We start from the raw sequence: 18737 nt of genomic DNA on the forward strand, positions 1-18737 counted from the left end.
TTTATAATTTTTTGAGTGCCAAGTACACATCTGTTTTTTTCTAATTGTACTCTTTGTGAACAAAAATGCATGTTACGTATATACAAGCATACTTTTAAAAAGAATAACAGTTCTCACCAGGCTCAGTGCAATAGTTTTCACCAAACTGTTTATTTTAATGATTTTTTCATTCAACAATACCTGTGTCCTGCAGCGCAGACAACGTGAATGAGGTCTTGGAAGAAGAGGGGTTGGCCAATGGGGGTGACAATCGCATTATCTATCACAGGTGCTGGTGGACACTGAACTTTGTCGCAGGTGGGAGGTGAGGCAGACCACTGCTTGGTCTCTTGGCAAACTAAAAAAATCGCAACTTGAAATAAAGTTATCAAAATCCTAATTTTTAAATTCATATTTCGAAAATAAGGAAATTTAAAGTTGAAATTTTTAAATTAGATTTTCGTAAGTTATAAAGACGTCAAGGTTTTTTGGGTTTTCTCACCGAGGACCGGAGGTCCATTTCTTTCGTATCCAGGATCACATTTGTAGGATATTTCGCTGAGATAAGTTCCGGCGCCTCGGGATTCTTGTGCATTTGGAACTGCAGGTAGATCGGGGCAGTGCACAATGTCACAAGATGGATCGACCCCACTCCAATCACCTGTGTTTTCAAAAAAATGTGCGTGTTTTTCATTTGCTGAAATTTGCACATTGAAACCGTTGCGCCCACTAAAAAAAGTTGCCATTGTGGAAAAGTTATTTTCCAAAAGCCGCGATTGCCAGACAAAGTGCTTCAAAACGAAGTTTTGTTTCTAACGGATCACTTCAATGAAACTTTGCGATTCATATTGTATAAATTCCAGATAAATAAAGCTAATGGTAAAATCAATCCCGTGGTAGCTGCGCAATACAAGTAAATGCAGAAATTGCATCACGGGAATAAATAAAAAAATTACCGACCATTAAAGGCTTTCAAATACTGTTGTCGCTTTTATGTTCACTTCGAAACCAACACCCGAAAAACGACGTCATTTTACATAAAGCAAACTCAGCGAGTTGGAAACTATGCAGTGTAACAAACGCTTTGATTAACATTTGTCCCTTTCGAAAGCAAAACAATTTAGGGGGGAACAGAAAGGGGTGAATTTAAAAAAAACCTCACTTACCACTAAGTTGGCAAGTTCGTTCCACCGGCCCTGTAAGTTCGTGGCCTACGTCACAGGTGTGTGTAATGACGTCATCCAGGAAATATGTGTTGCCAGTCACACGACCGTTCGCCAGTTCAGCGGGTTGGCCGCAATCGATCTTGGTGCAGTTCACCCCATTTCCTGATACAAAACTGAGTGTTACACTATGTGATTTGCGGCCGTTAGAATGTGTGTAAAGTTAAATGTTGTGTGCAGTTAATTGTTTTCATCGAAATTCTGCAATACATTCATTTTTTTAACCATTACATTTTTAACGGCAACAAATAAATATTTGTCAAGATCTCTTAGAAAATATACCATTTTCAAAATCGGAATATTGCATCCACGTACGGATTTAACTCAGACTACCTGTATATCCACGGTTGCAAGAACAGGTGAAACTTCCTATAATGTTGCTGCACAGCGCCATCTCGTGGCAAGGGCTGGCGTTGCATTCGTTAACGTCGACGCAGTCGGGTGTTGTCCCCGACCATTTCTATAATACAGTTGACAATGACAGGAATATGAATGGTAACGACCAGCGTGCTATAAAATTCAGATGAATAAAAAAACTGGATTTCATACACAAAGATGTTTTGGGCGTTAGCTGAAAAAAACAAAGCAACTTTTATCGGACCTTGTGTAATGGAAACGAAATTCGAATGTTACCTCACCACTGTGAGTTTGTCCACCATCACCGATAAGATTCAAAAATTAATGTTTTTTATAATTCTCAGTTCACATTGTTTGATAGGGAGAAGATTCGCTGAACCGAATCGAGCAGTAATAGATTAGGTAAAAAGTTTTACTTGTGTTGCAAGGCATTTAATTTTCTTCGCTCCTTTTAACCTAAACCCATCGTTGCAATAGAAAATCGCTGTGTCGTTGAAGAGACGTCCAGTGGCATCGACTCTTCCGCGTGGTGGCTGCAAAATACAAACCATACACATGGTGCATTATGGGTTAGAGAGCTAAAATAATAAAACATTAAAATTGCTCACAGAAAAAACTACGTCATTTTACAAAAAGCAAACGTACTTGGCCATATTTTTTTCATCTCCCTGGTTAATACATACCGCGGTGTATGGTGGACAGCTTGTGCGAACGCAGAAGAACAATCTCGAAGGGTTTTCGCGATCGATTCCTTTGTATCTCCACTTTCCCAGGTTTCCGCATCTAACGAATAGGCCTCTGCGCATTCGCCTGCTGCCGATTCCAACCCGCATGAACAGGTTGAAACCGGTTTGGCACGTGATGTAGCTCTTGTAGCTTCCCTGTACGGGCACGTTTGTAGGATCGGTTAAAGTCTAGTCAATGGTCTAACTTTTCCCCGAAAAAACAATGATTATGTGGCAGGTAATTGACATGTCAATATAATACACTTTTGATTATAAACCACTGTGCTTACAATATTCCTGACATTCATGTTGGGGGCTGGAGTGATCGACTGACAAGGCTGGCAGAAGGTTGGAGGTCTTTCGACTTCCACCTGCCCAACAATTCCTCCCAATGCGTCCGGCCACGCACGCACGTTGCCCTTGTTGTTAATGCAGTTGAGGAAGAGGCTGACCACTGTAGAGTCTGGCATGGCGGTGTCGTAAACATTAAACTGTGAAATCCATCCTGGGTAAAATGTATAGGAAATATTGTTTTGTTATTGTTATCAGACGTAGGGAATACATAGAAAGGATGCCAGTGCAACATAATTCGTACCAATAACTATAATTCGTGGCTCTGGGTTTGTTCCAGTTTATAAGTGCTAACGAGTCTGTATCGAATCTTTGCAATAAATGTTGCCGACCTCTGGACTCGACTAATCTCAAGCAACTTGTAAAACTAACCGACAAACTCCTGTGATGAGGAGAAACATCCTCCCAGACAATCCTGCTCCTGCCCGATCACCATGATCCCTCCTCCAGGAATAACAGTTCCCGCCTGGAGTCCGCTTCCGCTTGCCATCTTCACCTTGTTGATAAAGATGCTCCATAATCCTCCCTCACTCTTCCACGTCACTACCACGTGATACCAACGACCGTTGTTGAGTTCTTCCACATCAGTGACAACCGCTTCCCCATTCACATATCTAAACATTTATGGATTATATAAGAAAGATATAAAGGTATATGTTAATATTAATTGCCGTTGTACCTTAATTTAATTGTTGTTGTATCTTGTACCTTATTTTCTACCCTGCTGGTTTAGATGGGATTTACTATGTGACCATGTGACCTTGTGACCTAATGACATTGTGGGTTAGTGATGTTTAGGTCAAAGTGTTGGTGCTCAGTGCATTGTATGATTGTATTGAGTTAGGTGCATGGTTGTAGCAAGTTGTTTTACTTTATAGTTAACATTAATTATATACTTGTTTTATGATTCTATTTGAATAAGGTTATATTTGAATAAGACATATATTAATACTCCTGGAATATTGGGTAATGACTCCCAAGGGCTAAAGACTGCTTTCTTTGAATACTGTCAAGGACTAAAGACTGGCCAACAATTTGGCAACAGCATATTTGAGAAGACAAGCGGTTTTGCACACAAATTAAATTATGACTTCAGTGCACTTGCAGACAAACGTGTAAGAAAAGTGCTGACAACATGTGTTAGGCAAGAACTTTTTCCTACATGTCCTATTTTGCTGCTGTGGCATCTATTCAATATTCATTGTGACAAGAACGATTAGATGCAATTGTTTGCAGCTTGCATATGAACAACAAACAAATCTTATACGTCAGTGGTGGTTTGTCAACCACTTTTGTCCAAAGTCTTTCAGTTATATTTATGCCGATACAAGCAATGTCTTTCATCAGAAAATATGTTGGTTATGCAATAAATTATGTGTCAAGGGAGGAACAGCAGATACCATCCTACTCACAGGGTTAACGCCTTTATGTTGGTAAGTGTAAAAGCGTCGGCGAGTCGTCCTTTCCCCACTCCGTATGAGAAGGGTGTCCCCTCATTTTCAGTGTTGTTTGAAAACATGTAGAAAGCCACTGTGATCTCAGTCATATTGCGGAATCCTTCTCTGAAGTGCACGTGGTGGTAGGTGTTGGGTTTGTTAAAGGAGAGATCGAAATCCGGTGCCAGTTCTGTCCAGAAGAACAAACACAACTTTTTATTGATAACTCATAGTAATGAAAGACTCTGTGTTGGTTAACGTTGGTGATTCAATAAATTCGATGCGGCAGAATTACCACACAAACTTACACTGTCATTGATGGAAACTGCAGGTCTGAACTTGTTCGATTGAATGCAACGAAACTAACATTATCTGTACCGTGCCAAGGGAAGCTATAAAAACTGTATTGCGCGTTCATTCCTTTCGACCATTTCCAGTAACGGATAAAAAAAACGTCACACAAATAAAACAACAAAAGGTTTACCATCGTCGCAATGAGACCCTGAGAAAGTTGGGGCACAAAAGCATCTAAAGCCGTTCACCAGATCTATGCAGGAGCCGCCATTGTTACAAGTTTGTCCAGCGCAATCGTCGATGTTGACCTGACACAACTCCCCAGTGAATCCGACCGGACAACGGCATCTGCACAATAGATAGAAATATCTAGCTTAGCTGTTTCAGTACCTATTGCCGTAGTTTTTTGTTATGTTTATTAACGCAGATTTTTTATTTGAATATACATTATTTTAAAGGTGTTTCTGTGTAAAGTTGAAAATACCGATCAAACAGACAGCACTATTTCTGTTTTATATTAAAAAATAGATTTCAACCAAAGAGGCATCTCCAGTGTCTGTGACTTTGGAGTGTGGATGAAACATTAACAGTGATATAAACACAAAAACTCCCGATACGATTATCCATCGACAGATCCATTATCGTTTCTATTGTGACGTCGTTTAACATCCCATTTACGGTTTTACACCTAGCGTTTTTCTTCATTTGAATACCTTTACAACTTGCACATATTTTGTTTTAAAAATAATCTTATGCCCGTAAAGTAAAACAACTTTTACATTAAACAAAGCTAAAAGAAATAGAAGCTGTTGCTCCAGATAAAATTGACACCCACCTAAAACTATTGACATCGTCGACACAGGTCCCGCCATTGATGCAAGGATCGGAGGAGCATTCGTTGATATCAATCCCACATACTGTCCCACTATAACCGGGTGGGCAATTACAACTGAACGAATTGATTCCGTCATAGCAAGTTCCACCATTCTCACATGGATCCGAAAGACAATCGTTGATGTCGGTTCCACAAAGCTGGCCTGAGAAAGGAAAATAAGATGAAGTAAAAGACTTGATTATAAATATGGGGAAGTTAACAGTAGCTGGCAAGCAACGCAAAATGTGGAACGTTTGTTGGTAAGAAAAATACTTTGCTTGGTATTGGTGTTCGTCTGTAATATGTATTGTAATTTGTATGAATTGCAATCTAATTGAAATCAATGACTATTTGATGGATGTCTTTATAAAATGAAATGCCAGAGTTACAACACTGCAAAAACATTACATTAAAACTAAACATTTGTAACACAGCGTTATACGCGGGTTTGGTTTTGTAATGTAAGATAATAATTACATTGTAGCATCTATCTTTCAAAACACTTAAACTGTGCAACAGTAGTAATTGGCAACAATCAATGGCAATGAATTTCCAGGTAGTATCAGAAAATTATCGTCACCTGTATAACCGGGCACACAATCGCACCGGTAGCTTGCAAGTTGATCGACACATGTGGCTCCGTTCAAACACGGATCGGATTCACATTCATTCGTTTCAGTTTCGCAATTATCTCCTTCGTACCCGTTTACACACGAGCAACTGCGAAGGTTTTATATACAATGGTATGTTCCCATTGTTATTATTATTCATTGAATAAGGAATCAAATTATTTTATTTAGTTTAATGAAATATACTAGGTAATTAAACAAGAAAATTTGCACTAAACCATAAAAAGGCGTTTTGTCAGATATATAGTCGACGGACATTAACCTAGCATTGTCGAGTCAGGCGCCCATATAGTCGCCCAATAACAAGTTCTTAGATATTATTTTTCATGCAGACACAGACTTCAGAAGCAATGTGAAGATTATTCACTTACCTGTAGCCGTCCACCAGGTCCGTACAACTTCCACCATTCTGGCAAGGGTCGCTTGAACACTCGTCGATGTTAATCTCACAATTCACACCTATATTGCACAGTCATAAAAGTTCACTATACACGTATAGTTACGACGCACGATCATCTTACCGTCAAAACCGGCCAGACACAAGCAGATATAACCAGCTGAACTTGCCCCACAAGAAGCTCCGTTCTGACAAGGATCTGATGATCACAAGGTTAACTTCTGGATTATTGTTTTTATTTTATACATGGGGTCAAACTTACCCATAAAACAACTGCTAAACGGTCGAGATCTGAGCTGGCCCAAGACGTCATCGGAAATTACGCCGGAACCTGCAAGATTTAACAGAAGTTTAATATATTTTTCGAACTGTGTGAATATATCTTGTGGATTTTTAATGTTTGTGACAAAGTGTACCACAGCGACACGTGGACGTAGACGTAAGCAAAGCCCAAGCTTTCGGCGGTAGGTCATCACGCAATTAGGTTATCCACCACTCCTTAGGAAATATTTGCGCGTCGGCATTTCGTAACGTTTCCAAAACAATTAATAACCAGCCACTTGAACTTCGCGCGACACCGACTGCGCAAATGTCAACATCGGGCGGCTTTGCCTCCTTGTCAAACAATCGCGGTTGGCATCGCCGGAGAGGAAGTTGCAACCCTCCGCCATTACGTCACGAGAAGCTCGAACACAAGAAAACCATATCACGTTTCTTGTATTGCTCGTTGCGTGCCGGTTATTAACATTACTGGCGGGCGACATGCAACGCTGCAGGACTGCGCTTTCCCACGTTACGCCGCCTGCCGCGGTTTGGACGAGCGCCACTCGCTGTTTGTTTCTCACAGTCGCGCTCAAGGGCGACTCCAAGCGGAAGCAATCGTTGGCTCGGACTTCGCTTCCTCGGCGGAAACGGCGGGCATCAGAAAAACTGCGCGGGGCCGTTCTTTGGAGCGCGGCTTGCTCTTGGCTCAAACTTTCAGATTATGACAGATTACTTACGGTGAAGTTGTGAGCAGCAGGGTTGACGTGATTTTTTGCAGCATGAAAGTGGCAGACGCTGTGTGGCGATACTAATTAAGTTTTTAAGCATGGAAGTGAAGATGGATCTAACTACAACACTTCACTTGATAGCGATATTTGGTTCTTTGAGTCTATTGGTATTGATTGATGGCTGTCCTTCTGAGTGCATTTGCCGCAGCAATGCGGCACACTGCGAGTCTTTGGGTTTGATTCAGTTCCCAATAAACGTCCCGCCTGAATTTTTGCATCTTCTGGCCAGCAACAACGCCATAAGGGAGGTAAGTACTGTGCAGATGTTACAAACATAATGGTGGATTCACATAGGTTTAGAATGGACTCCACTAAAGGATAACACCTTGTTGACGCGCTTGAAACCTAGAGTGCGAAAGAGCAGGTCAAGCGTGACTTAGTTCCATTAAAAAAAATCAGTCTTATAAACATTTGACAAAACAGCATAGTCTTGTATAAAAATAATATAAAAAGTAAACATGTATAATTTGGGTAATGGTTCAGTGTAACTCGTGCTGTGCAAAAGCTTCCTTTTTTGCAAATTTGACATATTTAAAAACCCGATATAACACTCCTGAAAAAAGGAGTTTCATTTAAAGACCCCTTAATCTCAATAAAATCGTAGAAAACAAAAAAACGCCAGACGACTGAAAACCGCAGGATTCTTGTTTCCAGATACCAAAAAAAGCACTGGCAAACAACAGCCAAATGCGATCGATATATCTCCACGACAACAGCATCAGTGTTCTGCACCCCAACACGTTCCGTTCCCTACACAATCTTCAGTATCTCGATCTCGGAGGCAACAACCTCACGAATATTTCCGACCGTGTGTTTTCATCCCTCAACCAACTGACGTTTCTTAATTTAACGCGAAACCGTATTTCAAGTGAGTTACGTAATGGCCAAGGGTTACATCTGTTCGTTGTAAGCCGATCCAGGCTGCGTGAATTATAACAAAACAGAGCGTGACTGTGAGTCAATTGTTTCCGGAACAAGTCAAAAACGTTTGGACCAACATATAACTTATTATTTTCAGATCATTCCTTGATACTAGATTTGTCATATTTTAAGACATGTTAGAATTTAAGATCACGGACTTCTCAGAGTAAAATTGTTTTGCGCTTTAAGCCACTCGACAGAGTTATTTCCGTTAGTTTGCCGTAAAAGCCACATAATAAACGTATTTCATCTGTGCCCTTTCCTTTCCAGCGATACAACCCGACGCTTTCAAGGGTTTGAAATCACTCAGTGAACTCTACTTGTCCCACAACCAACTTTACAACTTGCATTCTGGCACATTCTTGTCGCTTGCAAACCTCAACAACCTCAAGTTAAGATCGAACAACCTGAGGAATGTGCCTAATAGAATTTTTCGCCGTTTAAACAAGTTGACTCATCTGGATCTGAGTTATAACAGGTTGGTGCGCAGCAGAATAAATTGCTTTGTGTTGTTTGACATCTTGCGTATGTGCTGGAAAGTGGAAACAAACCTTGTGATTCTAAAGTAGTAACCAATAAGTGCGTATTGATTGACAATAGGAGGTATGCAAAAACATCTGGCTTTTGTTGAGCACCAATCACGTTTAGCAAAGCAATAAAATATGAAATTGAGGCCACTATGAAACTGTTATGAGTCAGTTCGTGCTGTGGAAAGCCACCAATATCCAAAAGCTATATAAATGCAACACCAGTAGAAACGTCCGACCGGAGCCCAATTGTGACGGATTGTCACAGTCGCATACAACCAGATCGACAGCCGATATCCGCCCGACTGGCAATCACAGCTCATAAGGAAGGCCCGCTTTCGCAACAGGGCGCGTTGCCTAGTCAGGTTATCAGATTTCGCCGATATTGCAAGGGATTAAGCTAGGCCTACAATTTCCGATTGTATCACTTCCCGAGTCCGCATCCGCAACGTTACGAGCAATTTTCAGGCTCCGGAGAATTACTTCCGAGAGGACGGTTGGCTTGGGCAAGCTGCGACGACTGGAACTGCAAGGAAACCACATCGCCGTGCTCGATTACCGCATTCTACCACCCGACGCGACTTGCAAACAAGTAAGTGTAACAGCATGGCGGTTTTGTGACTTGTATTTTTTAGTTTAAAATTGTTTTTGCAGATAAAAGCAAACCAATTTGACGATTAACAATAAAATAATGACCTGTCGCATCAAAGACAAAGGATTGTGTTCTTTACCGAACTACACCGCTTAACATTTCCATTGTAAACTACATTTACAAATTGACAAAACTATTAACCAGTATAACCTTTCAAACGTAGCTATGCTCATTACATCCATTCGAGGAATACAAAAGTGTTACGCAGCTGCAGGAAGCTTTAAGCAGGATTTGCGCGCTGTTAACGATGTTGGGGGTGGTGCTTTATGTCAGTGAAGTCAACCTATTTTTGACGCTATTATTAATCGCGTCTATGTGGTGAGCGTTTATGGGGACAAATACGATAAGGCTCTTTTGTGACGTAATAAAAGTTACATAACAATTTGTCACACTTAGATTGGGCCAGAATTAATCACGTTTTACAATGCAAGGTTTGATTTATTTTGTTCATGACCCCATTCCACTTTCGCCACAATCACCACAAATTTGTAACGAAACAGCTCAAGGAGGACACGGAAGAGAGATCTACGCGGGGAGGTTGTCTGGTGATGATGCCTGAACTCCGATTCGTCAACCTCTCGGGCAACGACCTTTCCAGACTTACTCACAGCAGCTTCTCAACCCTCACCAAACTCGTTTCCTTGTCGCTGACCGACAACCGCTGGAGGTTTGCGAAAATCGTTTTATTACAATAAGATCTAAAAGTGTTAGCCGAAATGTATATTCCGCTATACGACGGTGTGATTACGAAGCACCCCTACGGGTTCCTTATTGTTGTGTGCACACTACAGAGCAAGTAACTATAATAAAGTACAGAGGTTAGAATTTATTGCATGAGAAGTTTTTATCCAAACCCCTTGTTATTAGTATTGTTTGTGATAAAAACCTAAACCTAGAAAATTTACGGCGTGTGGTAGAAGTATTGGGAAACAGACTGTACAAATAATTATAAGGACAATTAAACATTCTGCTGTCGACAACACCAACTAGCTACACGCCGCGGCATACGGAGCATCAAAATGATATAACATTCTGTTGCGCGATAATCAATATGGAGCTCGCTTCTACATTCCATAAAACCAGCTGTTCCCAAACCAAACCACAACAATCCATTACATTCAGATGCGACTGTTACCTTAAATGGGTTCTGGAGCGACTTCGCCGTGACCATGGCAACGACGCAGTGCCTCACGACCAGATTCGTTGTTGGTTCCCTGAGAGGTTTAGGTTGGTGTCTATTGAACAACTGAACATGGATGACTTGGAGCCTTTCACCAACTACTCCCACTACCCCGATTTGCAGCACAGACAACGGGAAGAGTGGAAAATAAGCCTCAAGCCTAAGTTGGTGGGTCGCGGTGCAAATTGTTCAGGGGACTTAAGAGGACACAAATAAACGAGGACGGGGCCATAATAAATCAAAACCCTCAATTTGAAAAATATTGAAAATAAACTGAATAAACTAAGACTTTGAGGGAAAGTATCCAACCGTTAACGATCTCCAACCGAAAAACACTTAAATCAAAACTTAACGCGAAAGTTGACACTATGCCTCTTTTAGTAATTGCAAACCGCATTAGAAAGGTTTGCGTCATAAAAATGCGGTCTTTTATCAACTCAGAATGACGACAAAGGGGCTTTCACGACAGAAATAGTCCTTGCAAGACGTTTGACCACTTCGCCGTTCCCGGCTAACCTCACGGCGACCTCTGCATCAAGGGTAGACTTATCCGCTTCCCAATTACCGTCATCGCCGGCACTGTGGAGCCTGAGCACTACTCAACTTCCTGACTCAGGCCCAGCCAAGACATCGTACGTCACAAGTCACGTGGAAACGTCGCCCAATAGCGAGACCGAGTCAGCAACCGCGGATGCGGCAAAAGTGGATGTTATGTAAGTGTAGTTGCATTTGCAATCAACATACGCTTGCGACCGAATAAGGAACAAACAGCGCGTTTGCACGCGAGAAGCCCGCAGCATCTCGTCGGGCAGGTAATTACTCCCAGATAATCTATATTTAAATTCTTGTTGTGCAGCCGGAGCGACCAAAACGGCACAGATATTTCGCAACTTGGTACGTACAACCTCGCACCTTGAGATATCGTGCGGAACGAGGTTCGGTAACTTTGCTTGTTTGGCAACAGATACGTTCGAAGACGCATCACTCCATCCCCCGAAGCAACAGGACGAGATGATATCGTGGCTTCTGGGGCTTGCCATATTTGTGGCCGTCTGCGTTGCATTCATTTGCGGCGGGTTGGCGTTGAGACGACAGAAGAGTGGTGGATCCGGATGCGGGTAAACGACAAGTTAAATTTTCCATTTGCAAATAAATTTTAAACAGAGTTTTTAAAATGGCATTTTGGTTTTAAATCAACGTTTCGGAATGAAACCAATTTTTGGACAGAAAGAGCTTGATTTACTATTACGACATTCCCATTGGCCTGACTGTGTACACTGAAGTTCTTTTGATCAAACCTGCATCGTGGTCACAGCTTTCCTTACCAAACCAATCCTAACGTGTTTATTAACATTTTGTAGATGTTGCGCCGATCGCGAAGAGAGAAGTCAGCCTTGTTCAGGTGAATCGATAAGGTGAGCCCAAAAAGTAAAATCCACCAAGCTCAGTCGAGTAACTCAAACCATTTTTAATCAGATCATTCACCAACTTTCCGCTTCTGTACGAAAACCCGCTGGCCAGGCGCCCATTGCCACGTCAGCCACTTGCAGTCGGTCACAACATTCGTCACGGGACATCTACGATGACCAACAGAAGCGTGGATATTCGCTGGACGTGCGGGGGTTCGTTCGGCATCGGGGAAGAAACGCCATCGGTTCCGCCTCGCCAACGTTCCCTTGTCCCTGGACGATTTATATCTCGTTTGAGTTCCAGCTGCCCACCCCCAGTTGTACCTCCGCGGGATCCAGTCGATATATCGTGGAACGACAGGGACGATATCATTCAAAGGGATAGAGACTTACCTAGGAGGCCGCGGAACAATGCGGCTAGGGATCTTGACAACGACGAAGCAATGCTGTTTGTAACCGGGGCTTCAAGTTATACGGACGTACGAGCAGGTGAACGTCGACGACACAGAAGCTCACCGCGGAAGAGCCATCGACGGTCTTTGCAAATCGACGAGCGCCGTCGGGTTCGAGAAGAAGGTTTTAGTGTTACGCCCACCCGCTACCATGTGGACCGGTGGCAGGCAGACCCAGTAAGCGTCTCGGCGCCTGTCAGTCGCAATCCATCTGGCAGACACGGTCGCTCGTCGCGCAGGTCCAAACGCGATCGCGACGTCAGTCAAGCGCTTGGCATTCTCCGCGAGATCGAGACATCGCGCGATCACGGTGAATCGCGGCAAACTCCGATGCAGCTGGTTGTTAAACGCGAATCCAGTGGAAAATCGCACACAACGCCGGAATGCACTTCGGCGCGTGTATTCCAAGAAAGCCTTGGAAACTCGTGCGTTTTGGGATCGGTGGCACCGCGCAGAGTTCGGCGTGGGGCATCCGCGCGGTTGAACGGCGAGAGGCCTATAGAGTATTTCTATCACTCCAGAAAGACGAGGAAAAGTGACTGCGAATCTCGTGGTGGAGATCGAGTGGCGCGTTCTGTAAGCTTGAGACAACGACAATCGTCCAACGCCGACGAAATAGACTTTGAGTTTCCGCCACCGCCTCCGTGTGCTCATAACTGCAACGAGGATAGCCCGGCCGACACTCTTTCCGTTTCAGAGGCGTCTTACGAGTTGGATCTCCCTCCACCTCCCCCGACTGAAGCAACTTTTGAAACGCCTACATCGCATAGTGATATGTATGAAGATGGGAACCAGGCCTGCGACGACTACTCAGAACTCGCTCTTTGCTCCAGCGGTGATCCTGCGGGGAACTCCCGCTCTGAGCGTCAGTTCAAATCAGCCTTGCACCGGAGGATGGACTCGGTTGACTCGATGCACGCGTCACGTGATACCAACTGCGAGTCGTTGTCCAACTCGGACGAATCGAGTCCCGGTTCGAGTTTTCGCGGCGATCGTAACGCTTTGCCAGCGCGCTACGACTACAGCGAGGTGCGATATCGGCATCCTGTTGATAGACTCGGGCCTTCCAGGGCGGATTACAGAAGGTCAATGCCGGCATTTAACCCATCGGTGTACAACGCACTTGCCAGTGGTGTGGGATTGGGGGGTTCTGCGTCAAACGCACTCGGTTCAGATGGTTACATTTATCGCTCGGTTAATCGGCATCGCAGTGACGATGTGGAAACCCACTTTCCCATGAACAGAATTTCGCGTCTCGATTTGTCACTTTCCGACTCCGAGTGGGAAAACTCGGTGAAACGTGACCGGCGCTGCGACAAAGCGAGTAGAAGGTCGTCGGCCGGATCCACAGACACCATCATTCCAAACAAATCCGACGCCAAGGAGGAAACACGCCAAAAGTTAGCAAAAAATCAGGATAGAAACAAACAGGAAAGACCTCCGTCGGTTTCCAGTCAGGGCACCGAGAGCGTGTCTTCAATAGAATTCGACAGCACGCGTGTAGCGAATGGGAAAGGTGCGTACCAACCTGTGTTCCCAAAGCGATCAGAAAAAAACTCACAGGTCGGAATCGTGCCTTCCATTCTAATTCATCCCTCCGACTCCAGCGATGACGTGCGCAGACTCGCATTTAACGCCGCAGATTTAAAGCGCTTGTGCGTCGATATGACAGAATCGTCAACCGATGACGTGTCCACAGACATTGAAATGTTCGACTTGGGCACCATGTGAACTTGACCGTTTTGTTATTTTCTCGCACTTGCATGCTTAAATTTTACACTCTTGCTTATAGTGTTTTCGGCATTTACCTGCCACATTTCCTTTTGGTAGCACCACGTTTTGTAACTGTTTTTACAAACTGCAGGTTTCATTAAACAACAAGCTATCCAAAGAGGACACAAAAGTTTGATTTAACTGATAATGAGCTCGCCTTATATTCATTCGACCAACAGTCCAGACTCATAGTAAATAGCCCAGTAAAATTACAAACAATTTGCAACCATTGTTTTGATCAACCTTTAACAAAGAGCCATTAATTAGCTCCCAAAACCTTTCGGACTTTTGAGACTTTATCCGGATTTGACTAGAAACCATGAAGTTTGCTTACCCATGCAATCGCTTGCGGCTGTGGATCCCTTTGTAGCGGTCGTGGTGTTAGAAGGGCACTCGTGGCAGAAAGTTTGTCCGCTGGTCTGTTGGAATGTGTCTATAGGACAGGGAAAGCAAGGCCCAATCCCAGTCCACGAAGCTTCGCCCGCTTGACACAAGACTGCTCGCAGAAAACACATGTGGTTGATGGAAATATGTCAAAAAAGTGACAATGATTGCGAAGTTTGCAATGTCGCGTTATAAGCAAAACTACAGTACGGAAAAAACAATAATTCACAATAATTGAACGGAATGAATTTTAACAGATATTACATTTACGAATTTGCGATTCCACTGTAACTTTGTTTACAACTCACAGCCGCATTGTTTGTAAGACGAAGCTCCGGCCACAGTTGTTCCCATCTCCGGCGGACAAACCACACACTCGGTGGCGCCAAACTCATCGCTGTAGGTGTTTCTGGCACATGCAATGCACGTTTCAAGGCCGTCTGATGAATGTGTGCCAGGCGTACAAAGGTCTGGTCATCAAAATAAAAATCAAAGAAATAAAGTCAATGTTTTAGGATTTTCAACGTAAATAATACCCCCCTTATGACTGACGGAAATATTTGTAAGGGCCTGCACTGTAACAAACATGCATATTTTATATTTTACCGATTTGTGACAGAAGGTTAGATCCTTTGAAATTTTAATATGCGAGGCAGCAGCAACAATACAATGAAGCTGTATTGTTTATGTTGGTATTATCGATTTATTGCCGATGTAAGATTTACTGCGATTTCACAAATAAACATAAATTGATTCTAACAAAAGAATTAACGAGAAGTTTTGGCCAGGTTTGTTCACATTTGCCCAGGATAATGTTAGCTTTGCACCCACTATCATGTCAAACAATGAAAACACATTATTCCAATGCGTTCGATTTATGATGAAAACACAAATATGCACAGTGAGGGACTGTGGGTCATACCTTTGCACTCCGCCAACGATCGAGCGTGTATTTTTGCCGTGGATGTGTCGACGGGGCAAGCTTTGCAAGAAAGTTGGGCTTCAGTGTCTTGATAGAAACCTTTCGGGCAGCTCGAACAGTCGAGTGTCGAAACGTCGTAAAATGCGCCGATCGGACAGTTCACTGCAAACATGAGACAACAACATTGTTGGCGTCTTCATAAACTTTGTTGTTTATGAATGTAAACCCGAGTTTTGTAACCGTATTGACTTCTTTAAACGAACACAATTTTAACCGACAGCTCGCAACAATTTGGTTTTGTATCGAAAACCACACAAATAGTTTGACATGACACATAAATATCAAATTTCAATATATTGCTCAGGGAACAACAGGAATATATATCCACACTTATAATGCCGTGCGCTTTCTTTACTCAGCCACAAGCCGACTCACCACAAGTTGCCGACTGGCGCAATACCGCCCCTAGCGGACACTGCAGTCCATGGTCGGAGGAATGTGCGTACGTGTCATTTACGTAAATGATATTGATAACTTCCGATGTGTTTATGTTGCGTATAGGGCCCCTAAACACAAAATAGTCAATTAATGTTTCGTAGGGTTTCTGCGTTCGGGTCTTGGCGGAAGGTTTCACTCACACTGGTTCGCTAAACGTCACGGATTTGTCCATCTGGCCGAAAAACTCGCTCATCTGACCGTGTAGTCTCCTGCTTTCCTCTACGCTGTCGTCATTCACAATCTGAATTTTACCTAAAATGGACATAAAGAAAAAGCTTATTCCAAGTTAAATTTGGCAGGGCAAGTTTGATTTATTTATTTATATTCAGATTACAATAGAAACTTGATCAAGAAACCGTATATCGTCATACTGAGACGTTACTTTCGCACAAACGAACACATATTACTAAAATACAGATGTGTAGTTTCACTCTGTAAAAGGTAAATACGTAGGTGGTTTCAATAAAAGCAACACTGGCCACGTTCCGTTAATCGAATTCTGGTGGATTCCCAGGTACAAGTAGAAGGCCGAAATACCTTCAATGGAGACGGTAACTTCAATGTAATGCGCCAAATTTCGATTTTCCGGAATTATGTCTAAAATCAAATTGTCGGGAAGGTTGAGAACATCCCGGAAGTCAACAGCAGGCGTGGGTTCCAGCTCCGGGGGAGTCCCCGGTTCCGCCAAACCGCCGTTCACGCCTCCGTTGTAATCTGAATAGTGGGCGTCGGGTGGAATCGGCTCATCCTCGCCCCTGCGAATTTTTAAATTCGAAACTCATCTTCAAATTACGGAAAGGTGCTCGTTTGCCACCTAAAATGCCGTAGCGTACCATAGTGGTACGCGTACCACCGGATGGGAAACACTGTATGTAAGGTGTATTTGCAATAAGGTTAGGTACATGCCTAAATAGCAAACACAAAATCACATGAATATGCATAAAGAAGTGTGTAAGGTCAATATGTTACCTGCGAACTCGATTCTTGGCGTGTACAGATCTTTTCTTTCGTTTGGCAGCTAAACAAACAAACGGTTAAGGTGGCTTATCAACACAAAGGCATCCAGTGTATGCAAGTTTTTTCTATATTTAAAGTACTTCGTGTTACACAGCACAAACACGGCTATCAATAATACTATGCGATGTTAAAAGCCATAGAACGTAGCCAGGGTGTCGATTTATGCCCTTTTCGCCATTCTGAGTGTTCGACACGCGACGCCACTGTTCGACACGGGCGGAGTGGATAAATGTAAAGTTACCGGTATATAGTACCACGAACAGACCATTGCTATCTACCAAAGTCCTAAATTAAGCCTAACATATCGGTTACGCCAATCTTGCAACATTCACATCGATCTTACTAGTTTTCTTTTTTCGAAGATTGGACGGCAACGATTTTCCTATTGACATCTATTTGTCAATTTTTTGCCGCACATGCTGGTGGCAAAAGTGGTTCGAAGACGTTGGTGCCAGTATAAGTCGTTTAATTTCAAACCGCAAACAATTTTTTGGAAAGAAATTTGTACTTCGAGTCTCCATCAAACAACAGCGTTTAACTGCACGGTTGCGTACTGTTGAAAACTTAATGGCATCATCGTTTGGGATCCCCACCAAAATAAATTTGTCTGTTTAGATTGCTAAATAAACGCAACCGCAATAAATTTTGTAAACGAAATAAGCCTGGTCGTTCTCATGCGTTAGTTACCAGATACGACATTTTTAATATTCGAAACGCACGACAATTTTTCTCAAGATGTTCGACAAGCAGAAAAAATCGACGCCTTGCGTACAGCTTAGTTTTGCACTACCATACAAATAACTGCCCGTACGTGGTTCCTCTTCATTGTAATATTCTCCGAAGGCGTAAGGATCGTAATAGGTTTCAGACATCGGAGTGGTGGGTACGACGATTTCTTCGTCCACGCAAGACACATCAACTGACATCAGAGTACAGATCATTGGAACTGTAGCGGCCATACACCACTGCGGAACCTAAATGAAATTAAATGCAAAAAAAAATATTAACATAGAAGAAAGAAAGTAAAACTACCCAATGCTGCCTCCAAGACACCACACATTAAACCCGTCACGTCCTAATCTTTACCATTACCAACCAATAATACCATGAGTAGATGTTACAGATCAAATGATTTCCCATAGCTTTAAATTACCATCGGTGGAAAATGTTGTCATTCTTTTAAGCTATATGTTGAAACGGTTGGAACGCACCGAAATCCGTGCTCTCACCTTAGCAGTGTAAAATTCGACGAGTTTTACTCTAATGGACTCGAGCAGGTGTGTGTCGTTGCAATTGTGAATCCCCTCCGCCATGTACCTTCCTCTGAAGCCCTTCACCACCTCACTGGAGTAACGCTGATCTGCAAACCGAAAACCAGTTTGCGTCAGGCGCGTGCTTGGTTGTGTCACAGAAGCCTGGACCGAATTGTAAGTCAGACTTTCCATGGTATCAACTTACGAGAGCAATCCATTGGTATTGTTTGTTCTGGCATCCACAAGCCGATATCCACGCATTCGTAATAAGGTACACCGACCTCATGCATCGCCATCCCGTATCTAAGCAACAAGAAATGCAACATCAAGCATCATCACAGAAAAAATAGGAAATGGAATCCAATGCATGCAGAATCTAACATGGCTATGGTGGCCAGCATTTTCTCATGGCTGTTGTATATCCAAAAAAGC

General features: G+C 43.0%; 2 protein-coding genes across 2 annotated transcripts in view; one reads left to right on the plus strand and one right to left on the minus strand.

The window, feature by feature from the left end:
* LOC145909746 (uncharacterized) overlaps positions 1-18737 on the minus strand; it is a 76248-nt gene that overhangs the window by 34748 nt on the left and 22763 nt on the right. The window contains exons 18-42 of the mRNA XM_082997127.1: positions 18511-18608; positions 18282-18412; positions 17864-18026; positions 17005-17053; positions 16573-16790; positions 16176-16287; positions 15973-16103; positions 15538-15699; positions 14924-15085; positions 14566-14727; positions 6528-6596; positions 6390-6464; positions 6240-6327; positions 5820-5959; positions 5201-5402; positions 4556-4713; positions 4048-4261; positions 3008-3249; positions 2575-2789; positions 2243-2440; positions 1976-2092; positions 1536-1662; positions 1146-1307; positions 482-640; positions 181-337 (exon numbers count right to left, since the gene is read on the minus strand). Of these exons, the coding sequence (XP_082853253.1) occupies positions 181-337; positions 482-640; positions 1146-1307; positions 1536-1662; positions 1976-2092; positions 2243-2440; positions 2575-2789; positions 3008-3249; positions 4048-4261; positions 4556-4713; positions 5201-5402; positions 5820-5959; positions 6240-6327; positions 6390-6464; positions 6528-6596; positions 14566-14727; positions 14924-15085; positions 15538-15699; positions 15973-16103; positions 16176-16287; positions 16573-16790; positions 17005-17053; positions 17864-18026; positions 18282-18412; positions 18511-18608 (3711 nt within the window). The remainder of the gene's footprint in view (positions 1-180; positions 338-481; positions 641-1145; positions 1308-1535; positions 1663-1975; positions 2093-2242; positions 2441-2574; positions 2790-3007; positions 3250-4047; positions 4262-4555; positions 4714-5200; positions 5403-5819; positions 5960-6239; positions 6328-6389; positions 6465-6527; positions 6597-14565; positions 14728-14923; positions 15086-15537; positions 15700-15972; positions 16104-16175; positions 16288-16572; positions 16791-17004; positions 17054-17863; positions 18027-18281; positions 18413-18510; positions 18609-18737) is intronic.
* Positions 7272-14432, plus strand: LOC145915769 (uncharacterized). Its single transcript, XM_083002751.1, has 11 exons — positions 7272-7565; positions 7972-8185; positions 8509-8716; positions 9234-9357; positions 9918-10084; positions 10540-10765; positions 11039-11310; positions 11454-11491; positions 11562-11715; positions 11959-12012; positions 12074-14432. Exons 1-11 carry the CDS (start codon positions 7356-7358, stop codon positions 14187-14189), a joined length of 3783 nt encoding a protein of 1260 aa, XP_082858877.1. The 5' UTR covers positions 7272-7355; the 3' UTR covers positions 14190-14432.

This window comes from Ascidia mentula, chromosome 1, assembly GCF_947561715.1.
Source record: "Ascidia mentula chromosome 1, kaAscMent1.1, whole genome shotgun sequence".
In the NCBI taxonomy this organism is placed as follows: domain Eukaryota; kingdom Metazoa; phylum Chordata; class Ascidiacea; order Phlebobranchia; family Ascidiidae; genus Ascidia; species Ascidia mentula.